Source organism: Heterodontus francisci, chromosome 3 (assembly GCF_036365525.1).
Source record: "Heterodontus francisci isolate sHetFra1 chromosome 3, sHetFra1.hap1, whole genome shotgun sequence".
NCBI lineage: Eukaryota > Metazoa > Chordata > Chondrichthyes > Heterodontiformes > Heterodontidae > Heterodontus > Heterodontus francisci.
The window spans coordinates 20,550,077-20,575,423 of NC_090373.1; the positions used below are offsets into that span (position 1 = coordinate 20,550,077).

At 46.8% G+C, this 25,347-nt stretch overlaps 1 protein-coding gene and 1 pseudogene across 6 annotated transcripts in view; both read left to right on the top strand.

The window, feature by feature from the left end:
* khdrbs2 (KH domain containing, RNA binding, signal transduction associated 2) overlaps positions 1-25,347 on the top strand; it is a 902,011-nt gene that overhangs the window by 453,727 nt on the left and 422,937 nt on the right. For 5 of the 6 annotated variants that reach the window (XR_010970474.1, XM_068020150.1, XM_068020148.1 and 2 more), the window contains one exon: positions 23,993-24,139. The exons of the other annotated variant lie outside the window; for it this stretch is intronic. Coding sequence is in view for 4 of the 5 variants with exons in the window: in XM_068020150.1 (XP_067876251.1) it covers positions 23,993-24,139 (147 nt within the window). In the remaining variant the exon portion in view is untranslated. The remainder of the gene's footprint in view (positions 1-23,992; positions 24,140-25,347) is intronic. 6 annotated transcript variants of the gene reach the window in all.
* LOC137368112 (U2 spliceosomal RNA) lies at positions 12,023-12,132 on the top strand (annotated as a pseudogene).

Consider the following 25,347-nt stretch of genomic DNA (forward strand, 5'->3'; position numbering starts at 1 on the left):
CACCAGCTACTGGAGGCAAAACAAAAAGAATAAAAAACAACACCTCCTTCCCCCTCTGCACTGAATTCCCACATGCACCAAATTCCTGACTTTAGCACACAGTTAAATGAAGCACTCTGTTCCCTGATCACTCTGAGTTCCATATTCTTACCACTCTCTGCATAAAGAAGTTTCCCCTAAACTGGAGAAAAGAGCTCCAGCCTGTTCAGTCTTTCCTGATTGTTATAACCTCAGTTCTGGTATCTTCCTTGTACATCTTCTCCAATGCCTTTTTAACCTTTTTACAATATGGAGACCAGAACTGTGCACCATGCTCCAAATGTGATAATCAATCTATACAAGTTTAACGTGACATGTCTACTTTTCAATTCTATCCCTCTAAAGATGAACCCCAGTGCTTGGTTTGCTGTTTTTTAATGCCCTTATTAATCCACATCTCTACTTTTGTGATTTGTGAATCTGTACATCAAGATCCCTCTGTTCCTCTACCCCATTTAGACTCCAATTATCCAAGGAGTATTCTTAGTTCATTCTTCCTCCCAAAATGCACCACCTCACACTTATCTAGATTAAAATTAATTTACCAATTAAACACCCTTCCTGCAAGCTGTCTTTAATTAAAATGGTTTAATGAATTCCTTTGTCAACATATTTGCATTTGGCTGTGCGAAAATGAACCAGACTGATCAAGTAATTGATTAGTTAAGGGAAAACTGTATCAAAAGGGAATGTGATTGTTTTCCACAGCATTCAGGGGATCCTTAGGAATCCAACTAGCCACAGTACTTACCCTCACCATCTACACTGGGGGAAGCCTCAGATTTGCTGAGGGCATGGAAGGTAGTGGAGTAAGTTAGTGCCCAGGTACTAAGTGTAGAATTGAACTCAGCTCCTTCTCCGCCTCAATCCCCTGCAGAACCTACATAATAGCGCTACTGTATGAGAAGGTGACGGCTGAATGTTGGGCCCTGTCTTTCAGGAGACTGCATGTTGACTTCTTGCAAGTCGCTGCTTTACCTGTTTTTCACTGAGTCACTGGTTCTTTGCCAGTTAGTTGTTTACCTCTTAGCTGTTTTTGGACAGAAAAGAACTTACTGAGATCTTCTGCTATCTGTATCCATTTACCCAGGTGATTATAGGACCTATGAGCAACCCTCTGGGTATCCCTGGTTGTGGTGTTTGGAAGGTCAAAGGAAGCAAACTAGACATTCACAAACAATTAGGCGCCAGATAGTGAAATGCATCTCCTATTGAAAGTCACATTCACTCACTACTTCGGCAACCCATTTTATTTACCCTCTCTTCTGACCTCTTCAGAATTTGCCAAACCAACAGCAAACGGAGGAGTAAGATGACTGCCATCCAAACCCCTCTGTTACAGATCCTGTTTCATTAATAACAAATTAATCATAGAATGATCGCAGTGGAAAAGACTGCTTCCTCCTGTTATCCCTGGCCAGTAACCCTAAATCTGTGTCCTCTGGTTACTGACTCTTCTGCCACTGGAAAGAATTTATCCTTATTTATTCTATCAAAACTGTTCATGATTTTCAACATTTTTATCAAATCTCTACCTAACCTCTGCTCTGAGGAGAACAACCCCAGTCTCTCCACATAATTGACGACTCCATCCCTAGTACCATTCTAGTAAATCTCCTCTCCTCCTCTCCAAGGCCTTGACATCCTTCCTAAAATGTGTTGCCCAGAATTGGACACAATACTCTAACTGAGGCTGACCTAACATGCATCCTGTCCCTCCTAAGCATCACGCCAGAAACACGAGACCAGGAAGCATTAGACATTGGACACAGGGGGTGGGGAGTGTGCAGGGTGATGCCCAAAGCACAAGTAAGCAGGAGAATCAGACAATCACTTATGGAAAATTATTGGTTGCTCTAAGGCTCTTGGGGTAGACTTTGAACTTGACCTGGATGGCCTGGCGTAACAGAGACGTACTGGCCTGACATTGGCTTACAGCCTCATATACGTCGACTCTCTGGTGACCAGCATCTTTAAAGGGTGCCATCTCCTGTGCCGGTACACCACCTGCCGTGTTTTAGGAGGCAGGTCCATAATCAGGGTTCCATGACGATTGCAGCTATGACAGACAACTAGGAGGTGTGTGGCCAGTTTTAATCCAGGCCGTGCAGCAGAAGAGGCAGCAAAATATTTTAAATTGTTTTCTCAATGTGGCTTCCAGGAGGAGCAGGAGTGCTCCATGAGAATAATGTGGGCTGATCCTATCCAGCCTTGGCTGTTTTGACCTGCTCCTTTCACTTAAAAGAGCATAAGAAACAGGAGCAGGAGTAGGCCAGTTGGCCATCGAGCCTGCTCCGATGTTCAGGAAGATCATGGCTGATCTTTGACCTCAACACCACTACCCGCCCAATCCCCTTATCCCTGGAGTCCAAAAATCTATCAATCTCTGTCTTGACTATACTCATCAACTGAATGTCCAGCAGCTCTCTGGAATAGAGAATTCCAAAGATTCACAACCTGAGTGAAGAAATCTCTCCTCAGCGCAGTCTTAAATGGCTGACCCCTTATCTTGAGAGTGTTCCCACTAGTTCTAGACTCACCATCCTGAAGAAACAGCATCTACCCTGTCAAGCTCACTAAGAATGTTACACATTTCAGTGGGATCACCTGTCACTCTTCTGAACTCCAGTGAATACAGACTCATTCTATGCAATCTAATGACATAGCTTCTATGCAAGTAAAAAATCTAAATAAAAATAAAAAACTAAAAAAAATCTAGCCTCCTAGGACAACTCTCTCATCCTACGAATCAATCTAGTGTGTCATACTGTTGGCTTTAGGGGTTGCCCAATATTGGATTGGCCCAGAACAGGCAGGGTGCCCACATCTCACTCTCCTGGCTGCCTTGAAATTGAACCATTCTGACCAGTTGCCAGGAAAACAAACATTTACATGCACAATCCAGTGCTGCTCGTTGCAAATGAGCGAGACATTGATTTAAACAACAACAACCTGTAAAAGGATCGAATCTAGAGTATGCATTTGTTTCTGGCAATGAATCTCAGGAAAGATATATTTGCTTTGAAAGAAATGCAGCATAGATTCACAGGAATGATACCTGGACTTAAAAGATTAAATTATGAGGAAAGGTTCAGAGATACAGAGAAGATATATCTTCTGGTAGGATACTCCAGGCATATCTTAAAATTAGAGCTGGGCCATTTAGGAGTGAAAACTGGGAACATTTTTTCATGGAAAGGGTGTTAGGAATCTGAAACACACTCTCACACTAAAGGTTGTGGGTGCTGGGGCTCATTTGAACTTTTCAAGCCTAAGATTTTTGTTGGGTAGGGGTAGTAAGGGATATGAAGCAAAGATCGGTAACTGGGTTTGAGGTACAAATCCTCCATGATCTAATTGAGTGGTGGAACAGGCTTGAGGGGCTGAATGGTCTCCTCCTGTTCCTATGAAAATCTAGGCCACGGGATGGTCACTTCGCCTATTGTGTGAAATAAAAACAGAAATGCTTAGCAGGTCAGGCAGCATCTGTGGAGAGAGAAACAGAGCTAACGTTTTAGGTCTGTCACCATTCACTGTGTTTCTCTCTCCACAGATGCTGCCTGACCTGCTGCGTGTTTCCAGCATTTTCTATTTTTATTTCAGATTTCCAGTATTTTGCTTTTGTATCTATTTGGCATGGTTGGATAAACTTGCACATAGATGGCAGGACAGAGACAGAGGTTATAGCAATATTTGCAGATGAAGAATAAAACACTGCTGTTATGCTTTGAGATTTTTTGATAATTCGGCATAGGAGGAATTTTGGGTTGCGATTTATTTAAATTCAGCACACAAGGGGTTAAAGCCGCACACATGCAAGCTATCTGGGATACCCTAATTAACCCAGTAGGCAAAATGGCTGCAGGCATTGAGTTTGCTGTGGACCATAACAGTTTGAGCCAATGGAGTCCAATTATAGATTCTAATATCTTTACACATAATAAGGTCAGAATTCTGCAGCAGCTCTTCTCGTCTCTGCTATTTCCAGCGATTTTCTTTTTGTTGTAAATGGGCAAAATGTCCATCCAGCCCTGACAGGGCAGTTGAAAGCCAGAGGGGTGAACAGCTGGTGAAGACTCATTCAGCTGAGAGTTCCCTTTCCTGGACCTGAGAGGAGTTGGTATAGAAATGGTGGGCTGAATTTTATCAGCGCACCGCGCTCTGCGGCGACACGCTGTGAAGTCGATGGCCTTCCGACATGGAAGTACCGCCGCATAGCCCCCGCGTTATTACGCGCAGGGACTCAGTTAAATGGAGGGGGCGGAGCGGCCGCCCCCGATGATGTAGAGGGGGCGGCCGCTGCACCCCTGGGAACAGCGTCCGGCACCACAGCACAGGCGCCAGGTCCATTTTTAAAGGCCTTCAAGCCCGTCAGGATAGATTTATATATTTAAACGTGGCGGAGTGGTGATAAAATTCAATAAACGTTTATTTCAACATTGCATCCCCTCCCCCCTCCACACACTGAGTCCTCAACACATAATCTATCCCCCCAAAAATATACTTTCTGAAATTCCGAACTTTCCCCTCTGAACTTCGATATCATTGATCCATAACCAATAGGAATGGTTTGTCCCGCTCCCCCCTCCCGCCCTGATAATTTTAGTCCTCCCCCCTCCCCATCAGTGTCTCGCCTCGGAACTCGGAGATCCGAAGGCGGGCAAGTAAAATCGATGTGGGACAGCAGCGGGCGGCAAGTAAGTTCATTTGCATTTTAATTTAGTTAATTTCAATATTTTAATGAAGGGTGGGGGGGGGGGGTTGCTGCAGTGAGGCCCCGTTGCCGCTGATATCCAGTGGAGCCTTCTCGGCGTCATGGGTGGTGGTGGGCTGCTCCCACGAGCATACAGGCCTCCTCGCCACGACCCACACGTCAAGGGGCTGGTAAAATTCAGCCCAGTAGCTGATACATCACCACGTACTCAGTGTATCAGTCTCTGCCAGGTGTGGCAATCAGAAGAATCTGATGATTTGTCAGTAAGGTTTCTTTTGTCGGAGGACGTAGCTTTCCAGCCCTCAGACATTCAGCTTACATGTCAGCCTTGAGCTTCTTCCGTTACTAAAAGTCTAAACAATTTGTAACTAGTAAATGTGCTGAATTTTGATTTACCAGGAGTAACTCAAGCAGAGCTGTGAAAAATAACGCCACCAATCTGGCTGGATGTTGAGCTGAAGCAGAGTCAACAAGGGGAGCCAGGGATTTGCTTTGGTTGTTTTCCCTCCTTAAGTTGTTATTTTGTACACACTGTGCTGTCAAGTGTGATTTGCTATTATTTGTCTGCCATTGATTCACTTACATCCCTGTTGAATAGGTCACTGTGTTTGTGTTTCTGAGTGCATGGTCAAAAGGAATGCTTTAATTTGAAGCTAATTTTGAATGTGGTTATGCTGCCAGCTGGTAAGAGGTTGTTGTGTATTAGCTATTCTGTGTGTTCAATCAATTTAGTATTGGCAAGAGTCTCGGTCAGAATTTCTTAACATCAGTTTAATTGAATGATGGTGCTAGAGAATAATCAGCCCTGTTTCAGTGAATGGCTCGGATGATAAGGTATTTAAACGACTGCTGTTTGCAATAGTTATTTGTTTTGCCTTCCAAAAGTATTCCTCTTCCTCCGCAACCCCATTTTCTGAAGGTAATGGCTTTCACACATCTGGAGTGAGGCTCCAAGATGTCTCACACTTCAAGTAACTAATCTTCACAAGGGACCCTGGATTTGCTACTGTACCCATCAAGCCATCTCTGCCAAGCCGAAACCTCAACTGATGTCCACATAAGTACACTATCAGAAAGATTCATTGGCATTGACCAGGGGTAGCAGTTAACTGGTTTCCCCTCCCTTCCTTTCTAATCCAGGGCACTGAAGTCAATTGTAATGTGCCTTAGTTAAACCACATTTGGAGTAATAAGGCTGAGGGGTGACCTGATAAAGGTCTTTAAAGCTCTGCAAGGGTTTGATAGGGTAGATGTGGAGGAGATGTTTCCACTTGCTGGGGAGACCCAAACTATGGGCCACGAATAGGAACATAGGAACACAAGGAGATCATTCAGCTCCTCGAGGCTGTTCCATCAATCAGTTAGATCTTGGCTGATCTGCATGTTGACTCCAGATACTCACTTTGGTTCCATATCCTTTGACACCCACACCTAACAAAAATCTATCAATCCTGGTTTTGGAATTTTCAATTGACCCCCAGCCACAACATTTTTTTGTTGGGGAGAGAGTTCCGGATTTCCACTATCCTTTGTGTGAAGAAATGCTTCCTGACATGACTACTTTACAGCCTGGCTCTAATTTTAAGGTTATCTCACCTTGTTCTGGACTCCCACACCAAAAGAAATAGTTTCTATCTGCCATATCAAATCCTTTGAATAATCTTAAACAACTCAATTCAATCACCCCTCAATCTTCAGTATCCAAGGGAATACTAGCCTAGTCTTGGCAACCTCTCCTCAAAATTTAATCTTTATTGCCCCAGTATCATTCTGGTGAATGTGCATGGCATCCCCTCAAAGACCAATATACCTTTCCTGCGGTGCAGTGCCCAGAACTGAACGCAGTAATCCAGATGGGGTCTAACCAGAGCTCTGTACAGTTGTAACATAACTTCTACCTCTGTGTATTTCAGCCATCTTGAGATAAAGGCCAATATTCCATTAGTCTTTGAAATTACTTCAGTGCTATTCACAGGATTTTTGTGATTTCTGTATTTGGACTCCTGACTTTCTCTGCCCATCCACAGTTCCAAGCTTCAGATCATGTAGAGAATACTCTGACTTATCTTCCTAAGGTCCAAAGTGGATAACCTCACACTTTCCCCACATTAAACCCCATCTGCCACAGTTTTGCCCACTCACTCAATCTATCAATATTCCTTTGCAACTTCCTGCTCCGATCCAAATTATTTCCTGTACCACATAACAGTCAGCAGCTCTAAAATGGGCAGGATTTTAAGAGCTCACCGCCAATCTCAGCGGCAAGCTCAAAAGACGGCAGTCCACCCATGCGGGCCACACGCCAAAGAGCCACCACAATCTTCCATGTGGTGGCTCATTTAAATGACTGGGGTGGCCCGCTAACCACCCCCCCACCTCCCCAATCACGTGGTGGGGTGGGCTGTCCTTTACTGGCAATGGCATCAGCTGCCTGTGCGCAGGCGCTGGCGCCATTTTGAAAGGGCAGGCAGTCCTGCCGGGATATTTCATTTTTTAGAGTTGTAACCCCCCCCCCAAAATTAAATAAATTAATTTATAACACCCCTTTCCCATCTCCCCCCAATAACAATTACAGTAATTATTTGCCCTTCCCCCCCAAACACTTACCTTTTATATCTGACCTTACCCCCCCAAACTGCACAAAGTTTAAAGGTCAACCCTTCCCACCATCCCCTACATCCATTATGTTTATTTGATACTGTTCCCCCCTCCCCCACCACACTGAAAATCCTACCTCCTCCCCTCTGCCCACCAGTGTGGTGCTGCGTTTTCCCGGGCGGGGATTTGAATGCGCGAGAGTGCCTGCCGCCACACCAAAGATCGTGGCGGGCACCAAAGATCGTGGCGGGCCCTTGACATCACAGGTAAGTCTATTTAAATATATTCATTTTATTGATTTGAATATTTTAATTGAGGTCCTGTCGCCCAGCGGCGAGGTGGTGGGCTGCCATGGAGCCTCGCCACCATCGGGAGGATCGGGTCGGGCCCTCACAGTGTCAAGGTCCGGAGCCATCTTTAGGCCACCCCCTGCCACCTTCTGCCTGGTGGAGAACAAAATCCAGCCCAGTAGCTCATAAATTCAATAAGGAATTCAGGAGAAACAGGGAATGGTTAAAGAAACTGATAAAGAAAAGGAGAACAGAATATGAATGTAAGCTCGCAAAAAATGTAAAATGGACTGTAGAAGCTTCTACAAGTGCGTAAAAAAGAAATGTTTGGCTAAGACAAGTGTGGGTCCATTGCAGGCAGAGTCCGGAGAATTTATAATGGGGAATAGAGAAATGGCAGGGAAGCTAAATGATTACTTTGTGTCTGTCTTCACTGAGGAAGATACAAGAAATCTCCCAGAATTAGAGATCCAAGAGATTAGGGACAATGAGGAATTGAAGGAAATTAATATTAGTAAGAAGGTTGCATTGGAGAAAGTAATGGGGCTGAAGGTTGATAAGTTCCCCAGGACCTGAGATCCTGCATCCCAGAGTGTTGAAAAAAGTAGCTATGGAGATAGTGGATGCATTGGTGATCATCTTCCAAAATTCTATAGATTCTGGAGTGGTTCCTGCAGATTGGAAGGTCGCAAATGTCACCCCACTATTTCAGAAGGGAGAGAGAAAAGGGGGAATTACAGACCTGTTAGCCTTACATCAGTCATTGGGAAAATGCTAGAATCTATTCTAAAGGATGTGATAAATGGACACTTGGATAATAATGATCTAAGTGGGTATAGTCGACATGGATTTATGAATGGGAAATCATGTTTGACGAACCTGTTGGAGCTTTTTGAGGATGTTACTAACAGAATTGATAAAGGGGAGTCGGTGGATGTGGTATACTTGGATTTTCAGAAGGCTTTTGATAAAGTCCCCCACAGGAAGTTGGTTAGCAAACTTAAAGCACACGGGTTATGAGGTAAAATACTGGCATGGATTAAGGATTGGTTAACAGGCAGAAAACAGAGAGTAGGAATAAACAAGTCATTCTCGCGTTGGCAGGCTGTGACTAGTGGGGTATTGCAGGAGCAGTGCTTGGGCCCCAACTGTTCACAATATATATCAATGATTTGGATGTGGGACTAAATGTAGTATTTCCAAGTTCGCGGATGTCACAAAGCTAGGTGGGAATGTGTGTTGTCAGGAAGATGCAAAGCGGCTTCAAGGTGATTTGGACAGACTCAGTGGCTGGAATTTTGCGCTTACCGGTGGCTCCGGGGCCGATGTGCCCGAAGTGGATCAGGCCCCCGATCCCGCTCCGCGTCGCCTAGCCACCGGCATCACATGCTGATCACCTAATCGCGTAACTCCGAAAAGAAATGGTGCGCGCGGGCGGGAACTTCAGCATCATTGGGGGCGGGGCCACATATGCGGAAGGCTGATTGTAAGCCCTATAGAAAGGAGTACTGAAGTTAAACAGAACAGTGAGTTCTTCATTGGATGTCAAGGAAGATACAAGTATCATAAGTTCTGGAGATTTCTAAGGCTCCATAGCTTGAAACACAGAAAGACTGGGAGACAACAATATGACTGGTAGAGGTGATGGAGGGCAGAAGCAATCGCGTTGCCCCCCCGATTCTCTGACGATTCACTGCAGGTCCTCCTCCAGGCCGGTGAGGAGAGGAGAGACATTCTATTCAGTTCAGATGGGAGAAGGAGACCCTCCGAAGTGACCAAGAGGGCCTGGCTGGAGGTTGCAGAGGAGGTCAGCAGCCGAGGCATGGAAGGTGCCAGACACATAGAAGTTAAGAGCTACTGTGACCTTTAGAGCGACTGGCATTGGATGGCCACCGAGACAGTTTGATGTAACATCCAATGCCTGCATCTCACAAAGAGATCTGACAATCTCCTGTGATAGCCGCAGTCTTCTTTTGCACTGGCGTTCTAACAACTGCAGGTAGTTCAGACACGTTTGGTATGCCTTACTACTGGGTAGGCACGTCTCCTGATGGTTGGTCACTCCCGGGCGACTCTGCGAACTACTGTCCCTCCAGCAGCACGAGGATGCACTGGTGCAGCTTGCTGTACATTCCCCTGATCATTTGTACTTCTGTCACTCATTGAATCATTGTCCTCCTCATCTGATGATCCACCTCCAGAGTGAACAATTCCCATTGTTGAACAGCAGAACAAATGATTTGACCACAGGTAATAGCTTCCAGCTATTGTGACTGGCTCACTTCAGGTACTTCCTTCAGGCAATAACTAATATTACATGGGTCCCTAACAGCAGTGCATAACATTCAGATTAAACCTTCTGCACAACCTGCAAATTAAAACCCTTGTTCGGATGCACAAATAACATCAGCATTAATAAAGTTCAATAAATACATTTTTACCTCCAACTCGCTCATGATTCAATGCCTGCCGCTCTTTTGAACCTGCTGGGTTCCCGACACGCCCCACGACCCGATTAATGGCCGCAAAATCAGAAACGTAGCGTAAAATCTCTGTCAATTGGATTCTGAATTACCTTAAGTACTTCTCAATTGAGCACAAACTCTATCGCGCCTGACTTCCCACGCTGGTTAAATTGCGTCAGCGCGTAACGACGCTGGGGACCCAGCCCGACGTCATCGCGCGCCATTTTCCCCTCCGCATGACCCCGACAGGACCCGATTCTTACCAGTAAAATTCCGGCCAGTGAATGGGCAAGAATGTGGCAGATGGAATATAATGTGGAAAAATGTGAGATTATCCACTTTGGTATGAGGAACAGATGTGCAGAGTATTTCCTAAATAGTAAGAGATTACAAAGGGAGCTGGGTATCCTTGTCAATAGGTCACTGAAAGCTAACATGCAGGTGCAGCAAGCAAATAAGAAGGCTAAGCAAGATGTTTTGAGTACAGGAGTAGCGAAGTCTTGCTTCAGTTGTATAGAATCTTGGTTAGACCACACCTGGAGTACTGTATGCAGTTTTGGTCACCTTACATCAGGAAGGATATTATTGCCATAGAGGGAGTGTAACGAAGATTCACCAGACTTGTTCCCGGGATGGCGGGACTGTCCTATGAAGAGAGATTGGGGAAACTGCCTGTATTTTCTAGAGTTTCGAAGAATGAGAGATGATCTAATTGAAACCTATAAAATGCTTAAAGGGATAGACAGGGTAGATGCAGGTAAGATGTTTCCCCTGGTTGGGGAGTCTAGAAGCAGGGGGACACAATTTTAAAATAAAGGGGAAGCCACTTAGGACCGAGATGAGGAGAAATTTCTTTACTCAGAGGGTTGTGAATCTTTTGAATTCTCTACCCCAGAGAGCTGAGGAAGTTTAGTCATTGAGTATGTTTGAAGCAGAGATTGACAGATTTCTAAATACCAATGACATAAGGGGATATGAGGATAGTGTGGGAAAAAGGCATTGAAGTGGATATCAGCCATGATCGTATTGAATGGCGGGGCAGGCCTGGTGGGCTGAATAGCCTACTCCTGCTCCTACGTTCCTATGTTGAGACGAATAGCGTAGATACATTTAAGGGGAAGCGAGGTAAATGCAAGAGGGAGAAAGGAATAGAAGGATATGTTGTTTGGATTAGTTGAAATAAGTTTTCAGGAGGCTGGTGTAGTGCATGTACATCAGAGAGTCCTGTTGGGCCAAATGACTTGTTTCTGCGCTGTTAATTCCATGTAAAACCTGGGATTTCCCTAGTTCCATGTAACTCAGTTCCATACCAAGCAGTGCAGTTACCAACCAAGTCATCAGGAGAGATTCAGAAAGGTGTTTTCTCTAAGCAATCTGTTTGCTCTCTTTATAGTTACTTGTTTTCAGCAGGCTGACAGCCTATAAAATATTATTGATAGGACAAGCAATTCGGAAGATTTTTCACTCTGCTGCTCATCTATTTTTCTATTACTGTATTTAAGCTGTGCTGGGCTCAAAGTGACAGTAATAAAGTATAAAAACATCCTGCTCTGACAGCAAATCAGTCAAGCGCACAAATGTCTAACTTGTAAAATATATGATCAGTTCAAGAAAATTCAAATGAAAGGAATATAAGGCAGTTGACAGTATTGGATGTAAATGAGTAAGTCACAGTGCTGGAGCCAGGCCAAATGTGTGACTGTGTGTATTGCTCCCCAAAATTTGCTTTCGAATATTAGGGTTCCATACTTTTCCTCTGGAAAGTAAATTAGTGAGGCAGAATCCACGTGGGACTAAATTTTAAGCAGTCTTTGCAAAGAGTGACCTTGATGTATCACATAGCCTTTCTCCTTCCATGTTTTCATAATTCATAGAATTACAGCACAGAAACAGGCCATTCAGCTCAACTGTTCTATACCAGTGTCTCGGCCTTTTGGCTAAGATCAAGTGTAGTATCTGTTCTTATCAGTGCTTATTTGATTGAGAAGAGACCATGATCATTGCCTTTTGATCCTGGGGAAGCTTTGAGTAAAATGGCTATGACCAATTTTCGAGCTTCGGGCCAGGGAGTGCGCAACACCGTTCGGGTGGTCGTGAAGGACAAGGAAGGAGATGCACCGGTCGATCGCACCTTCTTCATCAAGAAAATTCTCTTCGATTGCTGTGGATTTCAAGCGACGGACGTCTTCTGCCTGCAGGATTTCCCCAGCAGTGGATACTTCGACGTGACGTTCCGGAACGTGGCGGGATGCATCAAGTTCCTGAAGGCGTTCAAGGAGAAAGGGGACCGGGAGCCACTGTCGATCCTCACAGCGGAGCCGCTCTTCACCCTTCCGTCACAACGGGACCAGGTGGTGACGATTCACCTCGACAACCCCCATGTTCTGGTGGTGGATGTACTCACCTTTCTCGCCAGGTACGTCGAGGTGGCCGGCAGCAGCACTGATGTCAAGGACCTCTTTGGGATCTGGACCAGCAAGCGGCAGGTCAAGGTGACCTTGAAGGTCGATCCCAGTGGAGCCATCATCCACCCTCCCTCCAGCTTCGCTATCGGGGGAAGTCGAGGCTTCTTGGTCTACGCTGGGCAGCCCAGAGTTTGCCGCACCTGTGGCAAATCTGGTCACATGGCAGCTAACTGCAGCACGGTTGTTTGCAAGAACTGCAAGGAGGAAGGCCATCAGACCAAAGACTGTAAGCAGGCTAAGTGTTGCAACTTGTGCGGTGCGGCAGGCCATCTCTACAAAACCTGCCCCAAACGCTGCCTCAGTTATGCTCAGGCGGCAAGGTCCAAGGAAAGGCCGGGAGAAGGTTCAACGAAGGCGTTCGCTGTTTGAAAGGAGACCAGCAACCTTCTCCGCAGTGAGGAACTTCAACCTGAGAAGGAGAAGGAAGGGGAGGCAGCTGAAACCAGTGACCCATCACCTACCCAGCGCCTGGAAACCCCTCCTCCACAGCCAGAATTAATGGAGGAGGAGGCAGCAGATGGACAAACAGGTCAGTGGCAAGTGGTCCAGAGGAAAACCGCAAAGAAAAAACATCCCAAAGCGGAACAGGCCACCACCCAAACCAGTGGTAAGAGGAGGCTATCTTCTGAATCAGACTGCAACAACTCCTCTTCACTGGACAGGGGAATGCTGGAACGACAGCCCCTTCAAAAGAGGTGGCAGAACTCCGAGATGGATGATAAAGCATCCCAGCCCCCGGGCACTGGAAGCTGTGATGAGCCCGGCGTGCCCCAACCCCAATGCGCCACACGTAACGACGTGGCCAACGCATCTCAGCTCCGGGACACCGGGAGCAAAGACATGTCTGGCGCACCTGAGCTCCGGGAGACCGGGAGCTGTGATGTTTTCGAGGAGGAACAGATGGAAGCAGCTGAGGACAACCCAATCCCCTCTGCCTACAAGACCCCCCCGATGTCACCCGAGCGGAACAAACACTGCATGAAAAAGCAGGAGGGGTTTCTGAGCCCAACCAACGTGAACCTGCTTGCTCACACTATGGGTATGCAGGAACATCCCGAAGGACTGGGACTAGCAAGGACAAATGGTATGGGAAGCAACAAATAATGGGCGTAAGAATTGCTTCCATTAATGTGCGTAGCATTAAATCTACTACGCGATGTGTTTCAACCTTGGATTACCTCGCCAAGGTCAAAGCTGACCTACTGTTTCTGCAGGAGTGTGGAATACCACACCTCAGCACCTACAGGCAGTGGTCGCGATGGTGGTCCCACGGGCCATCGATCTGGTCGGGGGGTAATGATTGCCGTTCCTCCAGCCTGGGTATTCTGCTGCGGGCAGGTAACTTCACCATCTCCGAAGTTAAGGAGGTGGTGGGCGGTCGCCTCTTCGTAGCAGACGTGATGTACAACAACGCTCCGCTCCGGTTGATCAACGTGTACGCCCCGGTACAACGCAGCGAGCGGCTGACCGTCTTCCAGCAGCTCCCACTGCTGCTGGCGACGTCCAGGCCAGTCATCCTAGGTGGTGACTTCAACTGCATCATCAGTGCGGCTGGACGATCCGGCAGTGACGACAGCAAACTGGACACTACGTCCAGATTCCTAATAGAAACAGTTAAAGATGCCAAACTGCACGACGTCTTCAGCAAACCTGCAGACGGAGCGCAGCACAGATACACATGGTCAAGATCGGACGGGTCTGCCCGTTCCAGGATTGACTTCCTGTTTGTGTCCAGTGCTGTCACGGTCGGATCCACCGACGTCAAGCCGGTGTTCTTCTCCGACCACTGCCTCTTACTGGCCGACTGTCACTTACAGGACGACCAGCGGGTTGGCAGAGGGACGTGGAAGCTCAATGCTACACTGCTGACCCCAGAGAACGTTGAGGAACTCAAAAGGGATTACAAAGGTTGGAGGACCGTGAAACCCCTCTTTGAGTCTCCAGTTCACTGGTGGGAAGCGATCAAGGTGAACATCAAGAGGTTCTTCATCCACAAAGGTGTTCAGAGTGCGAGAGAGAGACAGAGGGAAATGTCCCGACTCCAGAAAAGTATGCAAAATCTACTCCGGTTGCAGTCAATGGGGGTCGAGGTCAAAGAGGACCTCCAAGAGGTGAAGAGCCAGCAGGCCTCGCTCTTTGCCAAGGAAGCCTCCAAGATCATCTTCCGGTCCAGAGTCCGCTCCATCGAGCAGGATGAGATGTGCTCGCGTTACTTCTTCCAAAAGGTACACAGAGAGAGCTCTGTTATCAGCAGCCTGAAGGAAGAAGATGGCTCGGTAACGTCTTCGCAGTCCAACATACTAAGGATCAGCAAATCCTTTTATGCTGGGCTGTATGACGCGAAGCCCACAGACAGCAGAGCCTCCCAGTCCTTCCTGTCATCTATCACAGAGGTCTTAGATGACAGCAGGAGGGAGAGATTGGACAAGCCGCTAACTCTGGACAAGCTGACAAAGGCCGTCGAGTCCTTCGAGACGAGTAAAACTCTCAGGAGCGACGGCTTACCGGTCGAGTTGTACTCGGCCCTGTAGGACTGGGTCGGCCCGGACCTGCTGGAAGTATACAAGAGTATGCTCCTGGCCGGCAGCATGGCAGAATCCATGAGGAAAGGCATCATCACCCTCATTTACAAGCAGAAGGGGGAGAGGGCAGAAATCAGAAATTGGCGGCCCATCTCACTGCTTAATGTTGACTACAAGATTCTGTCCAAAGTCATAGCCAGTCGAGTCAAATCTGCTCTGGAGTTGGTGATTCACCCCGATCAGACCTGCACTGGACCTGGCAGGAAGATCTCTGATAGTCTCGCGCTACTCAGGGATACGATCGCCTACGTACGGGACAGGAGGGTGGACACCTGCCTCATCAGCCTGGACCAGGAGAAGGCTTTTGACAGGATATCGCACACCTACATGCTTTCCAAAATGGGGTTTGGGGAGGGAATCTGCAATTGGATCCAACTGCTCTACACAAACATCAGTAGCGCAGTCTCAATCAACGGGTGGGAATCGGAAAGTTTCCCGATCAAATCTGGAGTCAGACAGGGCTGTCCTCTCTCCCCAGTCTTGTTTGTTTGCTGTATTGAACCCTTTGTTGAGTCTATTAGGAAGGATGCGAGCATAAGAGGGGTGACAATCCCAGGCAGCGGAGGCACTCAGGTTAAAACCTCCCTGTACATGGATGACGTCGCCATCTTCTGCTCGGATCCGTTGTCCATTAGCAGATTGATGAGCATCTGCGACCAGTTCGAACTGGCCTCGGGAGCCAAAGTTAACCACGGCAAGAGCGAGGCCATGTTCTTTGGGAACTGGGCTGACCGATCCTTTGTCCCCTTCACCGTCAGGTCAGATTACCTGAAGGTGCTGGGGATATGGTTTGGAAGGGCCGGGGCGTGCACCAAAACATGGGAGGAGCGAGTAGCCAAGGTACGACAAAAGTTGGGCATGTGGGGGCAGCGATCTCTCTCCATTGTGGGTAAGAACCTGGTCATCAGGTGCGAGGCGCTCACGTTATTGCTCTACGTTGCGCAGGTCTGGCCCATACCCCTCTCCTGCGCCGTGGCAGTCACCCGAGCCATTTTCTGCTTCATCTGGGGATCTAAAATGGACCGGGTCCGGAGGGACACGATGTTCAAATCTCTGGACAAGGGCGGGAAAAATGTACCCAACGTGGCCCTCATCCTGATGACCACCTTCGTGTGCGGCTGCATCAAGCTGTGCGTAGACCTGCAGTACGCAAACTCCAAGTGCTGAGGTTCTATCTGTCCCCGGTGTTGCGAAGGATGGGCCTGGGCACATTGCCGCGGAACGCTCCATGCAGTTGGGCCGTGCCGTACCACCTATCCTTCGTGGAGCAGTTTCTGCGGGAAAACACCTTTGACCACCGGTCCATCAGGCAGTGGTCTGCACGGAATGTCCTCAAGGCCCTACGGGAAAAGGAGACGGTGGATCCTGTCGGATGGTTCCCCGAGCAGACCGTCAAAGTCATTTGGCGGAATGCCTCATCACCAGAACTTTCAAACAAGCACCAAGACGTAGCTTGGCTGGTGGTGAGAAGGGCCCTCCCCGTCAGATCCTTCATGCACACCCGAAGTCTCGCCCCCTCCGCGCAATGCCCCCGCGGTGGCTGTGGTGGGGAAGAGACGGTTGCCCACCTCCTCCTGGAATGTGTCTTTGCAAAGCAGGTGTGGAAAGAGATGCAGTGGTTTTTGTCGAGGTTCATCCCAAGCAGCTCTGTAACACAGGAGTCTGTGCTCTACGGGCTGTTCCCAGGGACGCACACCGAGACAAACATCAACTGCTGCTAAAGGACTATCAATTCGGTGAAAGACGCCCTTTGGTCTGCCCGAAACTTGCTGGTCTTCCAACGCAAAGAGTTGTCCTCCACCGAATGTTGCAGACTGGCACATTCCAAGGTCCAGGACTACGTGCTGAGGGACGCACTAAAGCTTGGGGCAGCCACAGCAAAGACTCAGTGGGGAAAGACCACAGTGTAAGGACCCCCACCAAGCTGAACTGAGGGGCTGGATCCATGGGAAACCCCTCGAACTGCAATTGGCATGACAATAGTGAAAGGGAAGGGTTGTGAAGAAACTCATGATAGTATTGAAGGAAACTGATCTCCCTTGCAATGTTTGTATTTTTTGGTGCTGTTTTGAAACTGTTTGGCAATGTAATTTTTACAGATTTTTATGAATAAAGTATATTTTGGGAAAAAAAAATACCAGTGTTACAAACATCAACTGCTGCTGGAGGACTATCAATTCGGTGAAAGACGCCCTTTGGTCTGCCCGAAACCTGCTGGTCTTCCAGCGCAAAGAGTTGTCCACCACCGAATGTTGCAGACTGGCACATTCCAAGGTCCAGGACTACGTGCTGAGGGACGCTCTAAAGCTTGGGGCAGCCACAGCAAAGGCTCAATGGGGAAAGACCACAGTGTAAGGACCCCCACCAAGCTGAACTGAGGGGCTGGATCCATGGGAAACCCCTCGAACTGTATCGGGAAAATTTTGTGTGCTATAAATGTAAAAATGTATATGGCATGACAATGAAATGGAAGGGTTGTGAGTCAACTCATAATTGTATTGAAGGAAACTGATCTCCCTTGCAATGTTTGTATTTTTTGGACTTGATGCTGTTTTAAACTGTTTGGGAATGTAATTTTTACAGATTGTTATGAATAAAGTATATTTTGGAAATTTAAAAAAAAATACCAGTGTTTATGCTCCTCACGAGCCTCCTCCCACCTCTCTTCATCTAACCCTATCAGCATAACCATCTATTCCTTTCTTCCTCCTGTACTAATCTAGCTTCTCCTCAAATACATCCACCCTATTTACCTCAACTACTCCTTGTAGCAAGTTCCACATTCTACCATTCTCTGGGTAAAGAAGCTGTTTTCTTGAACCCAGATTTGACATTTCCCTCTCACTCCCCCCTCCCATTCCACCCACCCCCAAGTCAATAAAATGTTTTTAAAGTATCCTGCTACCCTGTGTATTGCTTTAGTAGGTAGCAGTGCTTCCAAGTTTGGAATAGACTATGTTTTCCAGATCTTTGATACCGGATTCATTTAACTCAACAGCTGAGGAGACTAGGCCTTGATTTGTTCTATTACTGCTCCAATTTGCTTGTTGCTTTACTGTTCAATAAATTATTTGGTCATCCCTCAATCTCCTAAACTTCAAAAGGAAACAAAACTAACTTTGCAAGTCTTTTGAGATGACAATAACCCCACATCCTTGGTAACAACCAAGTGGATCGTAGTTCCATTTTTTCCATTGCATTTATATCCTTCTGTAACGGGATGCCTAAAACGGTATGCAATACTCCAAAATGTCTTCATTTTTTTATTTTATTTATCCATTCATGGGATGTGGGCGTCACTGGCCAGGCCAGCATTTATTGCCCATCCCTAATTGCCCTTGAGAAGGTGGTGGTGAGCTGCCTTCTTGAACCGATGCAGTCCATTTGGGGTAGGTACACCCACAGTGCTGTTAGGAAGGGAGTTCCAGGATTTTGACCCAGCGACAGTGAAGGAACGCGATGTAGTTCCAAGTCAGGATGGTGTGTGAATTGGAGGGGAACTTGCAGGTGGTGGTGTTCCCATGTATTTGTTGCCCTTGTCCTTCGAGGTGGTAGAGGTTGCTGGTTTGGAAGGTGCTGTCTAAGGAGCCTTGGTGCATTGCTGCAGTGCATCTTGCAGATGGTACACACTGCTGCCACTGTGCGTCGGTGGTGGAGGGAGTGAATGTTTGTAGATGGGGTGCCAATTAAGCGGGCTGCTTTGTTCTGGATGGTGTCGAGCTTCTTGAGTGTTGTTGGAGCTGCACCCATCCAGGCAAGTGGAGAGTATTCCATCACACTCCTGACTTGTGCCTTGTAGATGGTGGACCGGCTTTGGGGAGTCAGGAGATGAGTTACTCGCTGCAGGATTCCTAGCCTCTGACCTGCTCTTGTAGCCACGGTATTTATATGGCTACTCCAGTTCAGTTTCTGGTCAATGGTAGCCCCTAGGATGTTGATAGTGGGGGATTCAGCAATGGTAATGCCATTGAATGTCAAGGGGAGATGGTTAGATTCTCTCTTGTTGGAGATGGTCATTGCCTGGCACTTGTTTGGCGCAAATGTTGCTTGCCACTTATCAGCCCAAGCCTGGATATTGTCCAGGTCTTGCTGCATTTCTACACGGCCTGCTTCAGTATCAGAGGAGTCACGAATGGTGCTGAACATTGTGCAATCATCAGCGAACATCCCTACTTCTGACGTTACGATTGAAGGAAGGTCATTGATGAAGCAGCTGAAGATGGTTGGGCCTAGGACACTACCCTGAGGAACTCCTGCAGTGATGTCCTGGAGCTCAGATGATTGACCTCCAACAACCACAACCATCTTCCTTTGTGCTAGGTATGACTCCAGCAAGCGGAGGGTTGTCCCCCTGATTCCCATTGACCTCAGTTTTGCTGGGGCTCCTTGATGCCATACTCGGTTAAATGCTGCCTTGATGTCAAGGGCAGTCACTCTCACCTCACCTCTTGAGTTCAGCTCTTTTGTCCATGTTTGAACAAAGGCTGTAATGAGGTCAGGAGCTGAGTGGCCCTGGCGGACCCAAACTGTGCGTCACTGAGCAGGTTATTGCTAAGCAAGTGCCGCTTGATGGCACTGTTGATGACACCTTCCATCACTTTACTGATGATTGAGAGTAGGCTGATGGAGCAGTAATTGGCCGGGTTGGACTTGTCCTGCTTTTTGGGTACAGGACATACCTGGGCAATTTTCCACATTGCAGGGTAAATGCCAGTGTTGTAGCTGTACTGTAACAGCTTGGCTAGGGGCGCGGCAAGTTCTGGAGCACAGGTCTTCAGTACTATTGCCAGAATATTGTCAGGGCCCATAGCTTTTGCAGTATCCAGTGCCTTCAGTCGTTTCTTGATATCACGCAGAGTGAATCGAATTGTCTGAAGTCTGGCATCTGTGATGTTGGGAACTTCAGGAGGAGGCCGAGATGGATCATCAACTCGGCACTCCTGGCTGAAGATTGTTGCAAATGCTTCAGCCTTATCTTTCGCACTGATGTGCTGGGCTCCCCCATCATTGAGGATGGGGATATTTTTGGAGCCACCTCCTCCAGTTAGTTGTTTAATTGTCCACCACCATTCACGGCTGGATGTGGCAGGACTTCAGAGCTTAGATCTGATCCATTGGTTATGAGATCGCTTAGCTCTGTCTATCGCATGCTGTTTACGCAGTTTGGCATGCAAGTAGTCCTGGTTTGTAGCTGCACCAGGTTGACACCTCATTTTGAGGTATGCCTGGTGCTGCTCCTGGCATGCCCTCCTGCACTCTTCATTGAACCAGGGTTGGTCTCCTGACTTTATGGTAATGGTAGAGTGGGGGATGTGCCGGGCCATGAGGTTACAGATTGTGGTTGAGTATAATTTTGCTGCTGCTGATGGCCCACAGCGCCTCATGGATGCCCAGTTTTGCATTGCTAGATCTGTTCGAAATCTATCCCATTTAGCACAGTGATAGTGCCACACAACACGATGGATGGTATCCTCAATGTGAAGGCGGGACTTCGTCTCCACAAGGACTGTGCGGTGGTCACTCCTACCAATACTGTCATGGACAGAAGCATCTGCAGCAGGCAGTTTGGTGAGGACGAGGTCAGGTATGTTTTTCCCTCGTGTTGGTTCCCCCACTACCTGCCACAGACCCAGTCTAGCAGCTATGTCCTTTAAGACTCGGCCAGCTCGGTCAGTAATGGTGCTACCGAGCCACTCTTGGTGATGGACATTGAAGTCCCCCACCCAGAGTACATTTTGTGCCCTTGCCACCCTCAGTGCTTCCTCCAAGTGGTGTTCAACATGGAGAAGTACTGAGTCATCAGCTGAGGGAGGGCGGTAGGTGGTAATCAGTAGGAGATTACCTTGCCCATGTTTGACCTGATGCCATGAGACTTCATGGGGTCCAGAGTCGATGTTGAGGACTCCCAGGGCAACTCCCTCCCTACGGTATACCACTGTGCCACCACCTCTGGTGGGTCTGTCCTGCCGGTGGGACAGGACATACCCGGGGATGGTGATGGTCATGTCTGGGACATTGTCTGTAAGGTATGATTCCGTGAGTATGACTATGTCAGGCTGTTGCTTGACTAGTCTGTGAGACAGCTCTCCCAACTTTGGCACAAGCCCCCAGATGTTAGTAAGGAGGACTTTGCAGGGTTGACAGGGCTGGGTTTGCCGTTGTCGTTTCTGGTGCCTTGGTCGATGCCGGGTAGTCTGGTTTCATTCCTTTTTATTGACTTTGTAGCGGTTAGATACAACTGAGTGGCTTGCTGGGCCATTTCAGAGGGCATGTAAGAGTCAACCACATTGCTGTGGGTCTGGAGTCACATGTAGGTCAGACCAGGTAAGGACAGCAGATTTCCTTCCCTAAAGGACATTAGTGAACCAGATGGGTTTTTACAACAATCGACAATGGTTTCATGGCCATCATTAGACTTGCTTTATGTTATTCTATGCCTCTAATTGCAAAACCGAGAATTCTGTTTGACATTTTAATGACCTTATCAAAGGTTGTGTCGCCTTTGGTGTCTGGTGGATCTCTGAATGCTAAAATCCATTTGTTCTTCTATTCCATTTTAATTCCTATCATTTAAAGGGTACTGTCTTCCCTTATTCTTACTTTCAAAATGTATTACTTCACCTTTCTGTATGCTGAACTGTATCTTCCACCTCTCGGCCGACTGCGCTAACTTGTCCACATTCCCACTGGAGTCTTCCTCACAGTTTGCCTTAACTCCTAAGCTGTTACTTACAGCACTCTGGTAAAATGGGATTGATATTTGTCTTCACTGTGATGTGGCACAGTGGATCACCCGTCTGTTATTACAACCCCTCCACCCCCCCCATCCATTATCATTTCATTGATTCCAGTGGAACGAAAATCAGATGTTTTCTATAACAGGCAGGAATCTGCTCCGCCAGAGTCCCTCTCCACCTACCACCACCATCCCCCTCCCCCACAACACATACACATGTGTGGTGAAGGCAAAGATGACCCCTCCCCCACCCCCCAACCCTGCCAAGGTCTCTGTATTTATGTCCAAACCATTTATATAAATGGAATATTTAAAAATGATGCAGATCAGATCCATGTAATAGATCACGAACATCATCCAGCCAATCTGAAAAACAACCATTTCCTTCTAATCTTTGCCAAGCCATAGCTCTATCCATGAAACTGCATTACCTCTAATATTAAATGCAGTGTTTTTTTTTAGTTCTGAGCTTTGTTCTATTCATGCTTTGAGATTTGTCAACTTTTCATAGTTTCTCATTTCAGCTTGGTATGCAGCATGGATCATTTTACTCACTGATGGGTTTTTTTCTATATTGATTGAAATTTCTAAATGAACAGAAGAGATTGCAGATTTATAATGCAAGTATAGTCATAGTGCAGAGTTTGTCGGAAAGTACACATACAACCAAAAGGTCAGACCCAATCTTTGTATGTACGGAGGGAAATTTGAACATTAAAAAAACTACTGGTGCAGGAGAGAATAATGTGCTTGTAAATTGCGGTTGTACTGGACTATGAAATTGTGCATTTCTTCTTCTGTCTGCTCTGTGAATGTGAAAGGCAATCACAAAGAAACAAATGTTTTGAACCAAACAAAGGGGAGCAGAATAAATTTGGCTCTGTTTGTTCACCTTTACTGAATTGTGAAACCAGATTTTGCTGCATCTTGGCTGTGCACCTGTCGGCTTTAAGATGTGGCTGCATTGGCTGGATTGTCAAAGAGCCTCAAATAAAAATAGAAAGTGCTGGAAACATTCAGCAGTTCAGCCTGTGGAGAGAGAAACAGAGTTATCATTACAGTTAGTTGAACTTTTGTTAGAAATAGAAGATGTTAAGAGATAAATATTTTTTATGGAATGACAAGGGGGGAGGGGAGGAAAGAACAAAGGGAAGGTTGGTGCTTAGGTGGAAGCAGGGGAGATTAAATGACAAAAGGGATGATGGTGAAAGGCAAAGGGAGTGGTAATGGGACCAGTAAGGAAACAAAAGATGTGTTTGGGTAGACGTATAAGTGGTTGCAGCAGGATAGCAGAGGGAGGGAAGCATGGAAACTCTGGCAAAGAGGAGGAGGCTCCAGTGGCCTGGAAATGTGGCGGGGGGAAAGGTGGGTAGACCCCAGGGATGCAGATCACCCCACTGGCCATGTACTGATTGGGATCCCATCCCAAGTACCAGCCGCCACCTCCTCCACTCCCAGTGACTCTGATGCAGTCATCCCCAAAGAGCCGAGGTGCTTCCTCAGAGGAAGAAAGGATGAGTTATCCAAGCTACTGCCTTTCCCTGTCCAGCTACTGGTTACAGACTAAACTGGTTCAAATTTTGTATTTTTTATTGAATGGATTGCTGATTTTTTTAAACTAAAAATGTCAACTTTGGCTCAGTAGGTAGCGCTCTCACTTCTTAGTCACAAAGAATGTTGGCTCAAGAAACATGAGCACATAATCCAGGCTGACACTCCTGTGAAACACTGAGAGAATGCTGCACTGTTCGAGGGTACCGTGTTTTAGATGAGATATTAAACCTAGGCTCATATGCCCTTTCAGGTGGATGTAAAAGATCCCAGAGCACCATTTCGAAGAAGTGAAGGGGAGTTCTCCCCAGTATCCTGGCCAATATTTATCCCTCAACCAATATCACTAAAACACATTATCTGATCATTATCACATTACTGTTCATGGGATCGTGTGCAAATTGGCCGCTGCTTTTCCTACATTTCAGTATTGACTGCACCTAAAAAAGTATTTCATCGGCTGTGAAGCACTTAAACCTCCTGAGGACGTGAAAGAGAAGTTCTTTCTATTTCAAAAGCATTCCTAAATTATTGTAACTCTTCTTTGCACAGGAAGAAGAACTGAGGAAAAGTGGAGAGGCCAAGTATGGACATTTAGGTGATGACCTCCATGTGCTAATTGAAGTGTTTGTCCCAGCTGGAGAAGCATATTCCCGCATGAGCCATGCACTGGAAGAGGTGAAGAAATTCCTGGTCCCAGTAAGTTCTTTTACCTTTTAGAAAATCACGTCTTGATTTTTCTTACTTCTGGATACAGTTGCACGTCTTCCTCTCAGGATGGCTGCAGTCACTCCAAGTCTTGGAAGTTTTTGTTTACATCTATTAGTGGTCGCCAAGTGGCACCTGCGGAAGCACTGATATGAATCTACTGCTGCTGCTCTGGTCACATTAGCTTTACCATGAATCAATTATGTGACTCCCATTTCTCACAGAAGTCTCTCAGTGCCTGGAACTGTAGTGCTGTCAAGGGCATCAGTGGTCAGATTTGATAATAGAGGTGACTAAACCTTTGGAGATCAGGGAAGGACTTCTGCAGATGTTTTTCTTGGGAGATTTAATGGATGGAGTAGTATCATGGTAGGGTGGATTGCATATTATCTGTGAACAGAATGGCATTCTCGCATTCATCCCTTCCAATCTTCCTATGGTGATTACCTTACTAATGTCGATAGGGAAGGGTTAATGGATTAAACTGCTGGAACTGGCAGATCACAGTTGCTGAACCTGTGCTCTCTGGGAATACATGAGCCCTTCCTTCTAATAGCATGAGATCTGTGCCTCAGCGATATCTTTTTGTTGGCAATCATTTTCAAAATTCGAAATCCATTTCTTGCTTCTCACATGTATGCATACGGATCTCACCTCGACACCCTATCGTCCTGGAACAATTAATACAACTTTGGTTGTTTCATTTATTTTTCTGTGTAAAGAAAATAAAGCTTCACCTGAGAATCACAATAATACAACACAAAAGGAGGCCATTCAGCCCGTCTTGCCCATGCCATCTCTTTGAAAGAGTTATCCAATTAGTCCCACTCTCTTGCTTTTCCCATAATCCAGCAATTTTTTCTCCTTCAAGTATTTATCCAATTCTCTTCCGAAAGTTAATCTTGAATCTGCTTCCACCATCCTTTCAGGCAGTGCATTCCAGATCATAACAACTCACTGTTTAAAAATATTTCTCCTCCTCTATCAAACCCTTTCATAATTTTGAACACCTCCATTAAGTCGCCCTCAGCCTTTTCTGTTCTAAGGAGAACAATCCCAGCTTCTCCACATAACTGAAGTCTCTTATGCCTGGTGCTATTCTGATAAATCTCCTCTGCACCCTCTAGAAAGCTTTGGCATCCTTCCTAAAGTGTGATGCCCAGAATTGGACACAATACTCCAAATGAGGCCTAACCAGT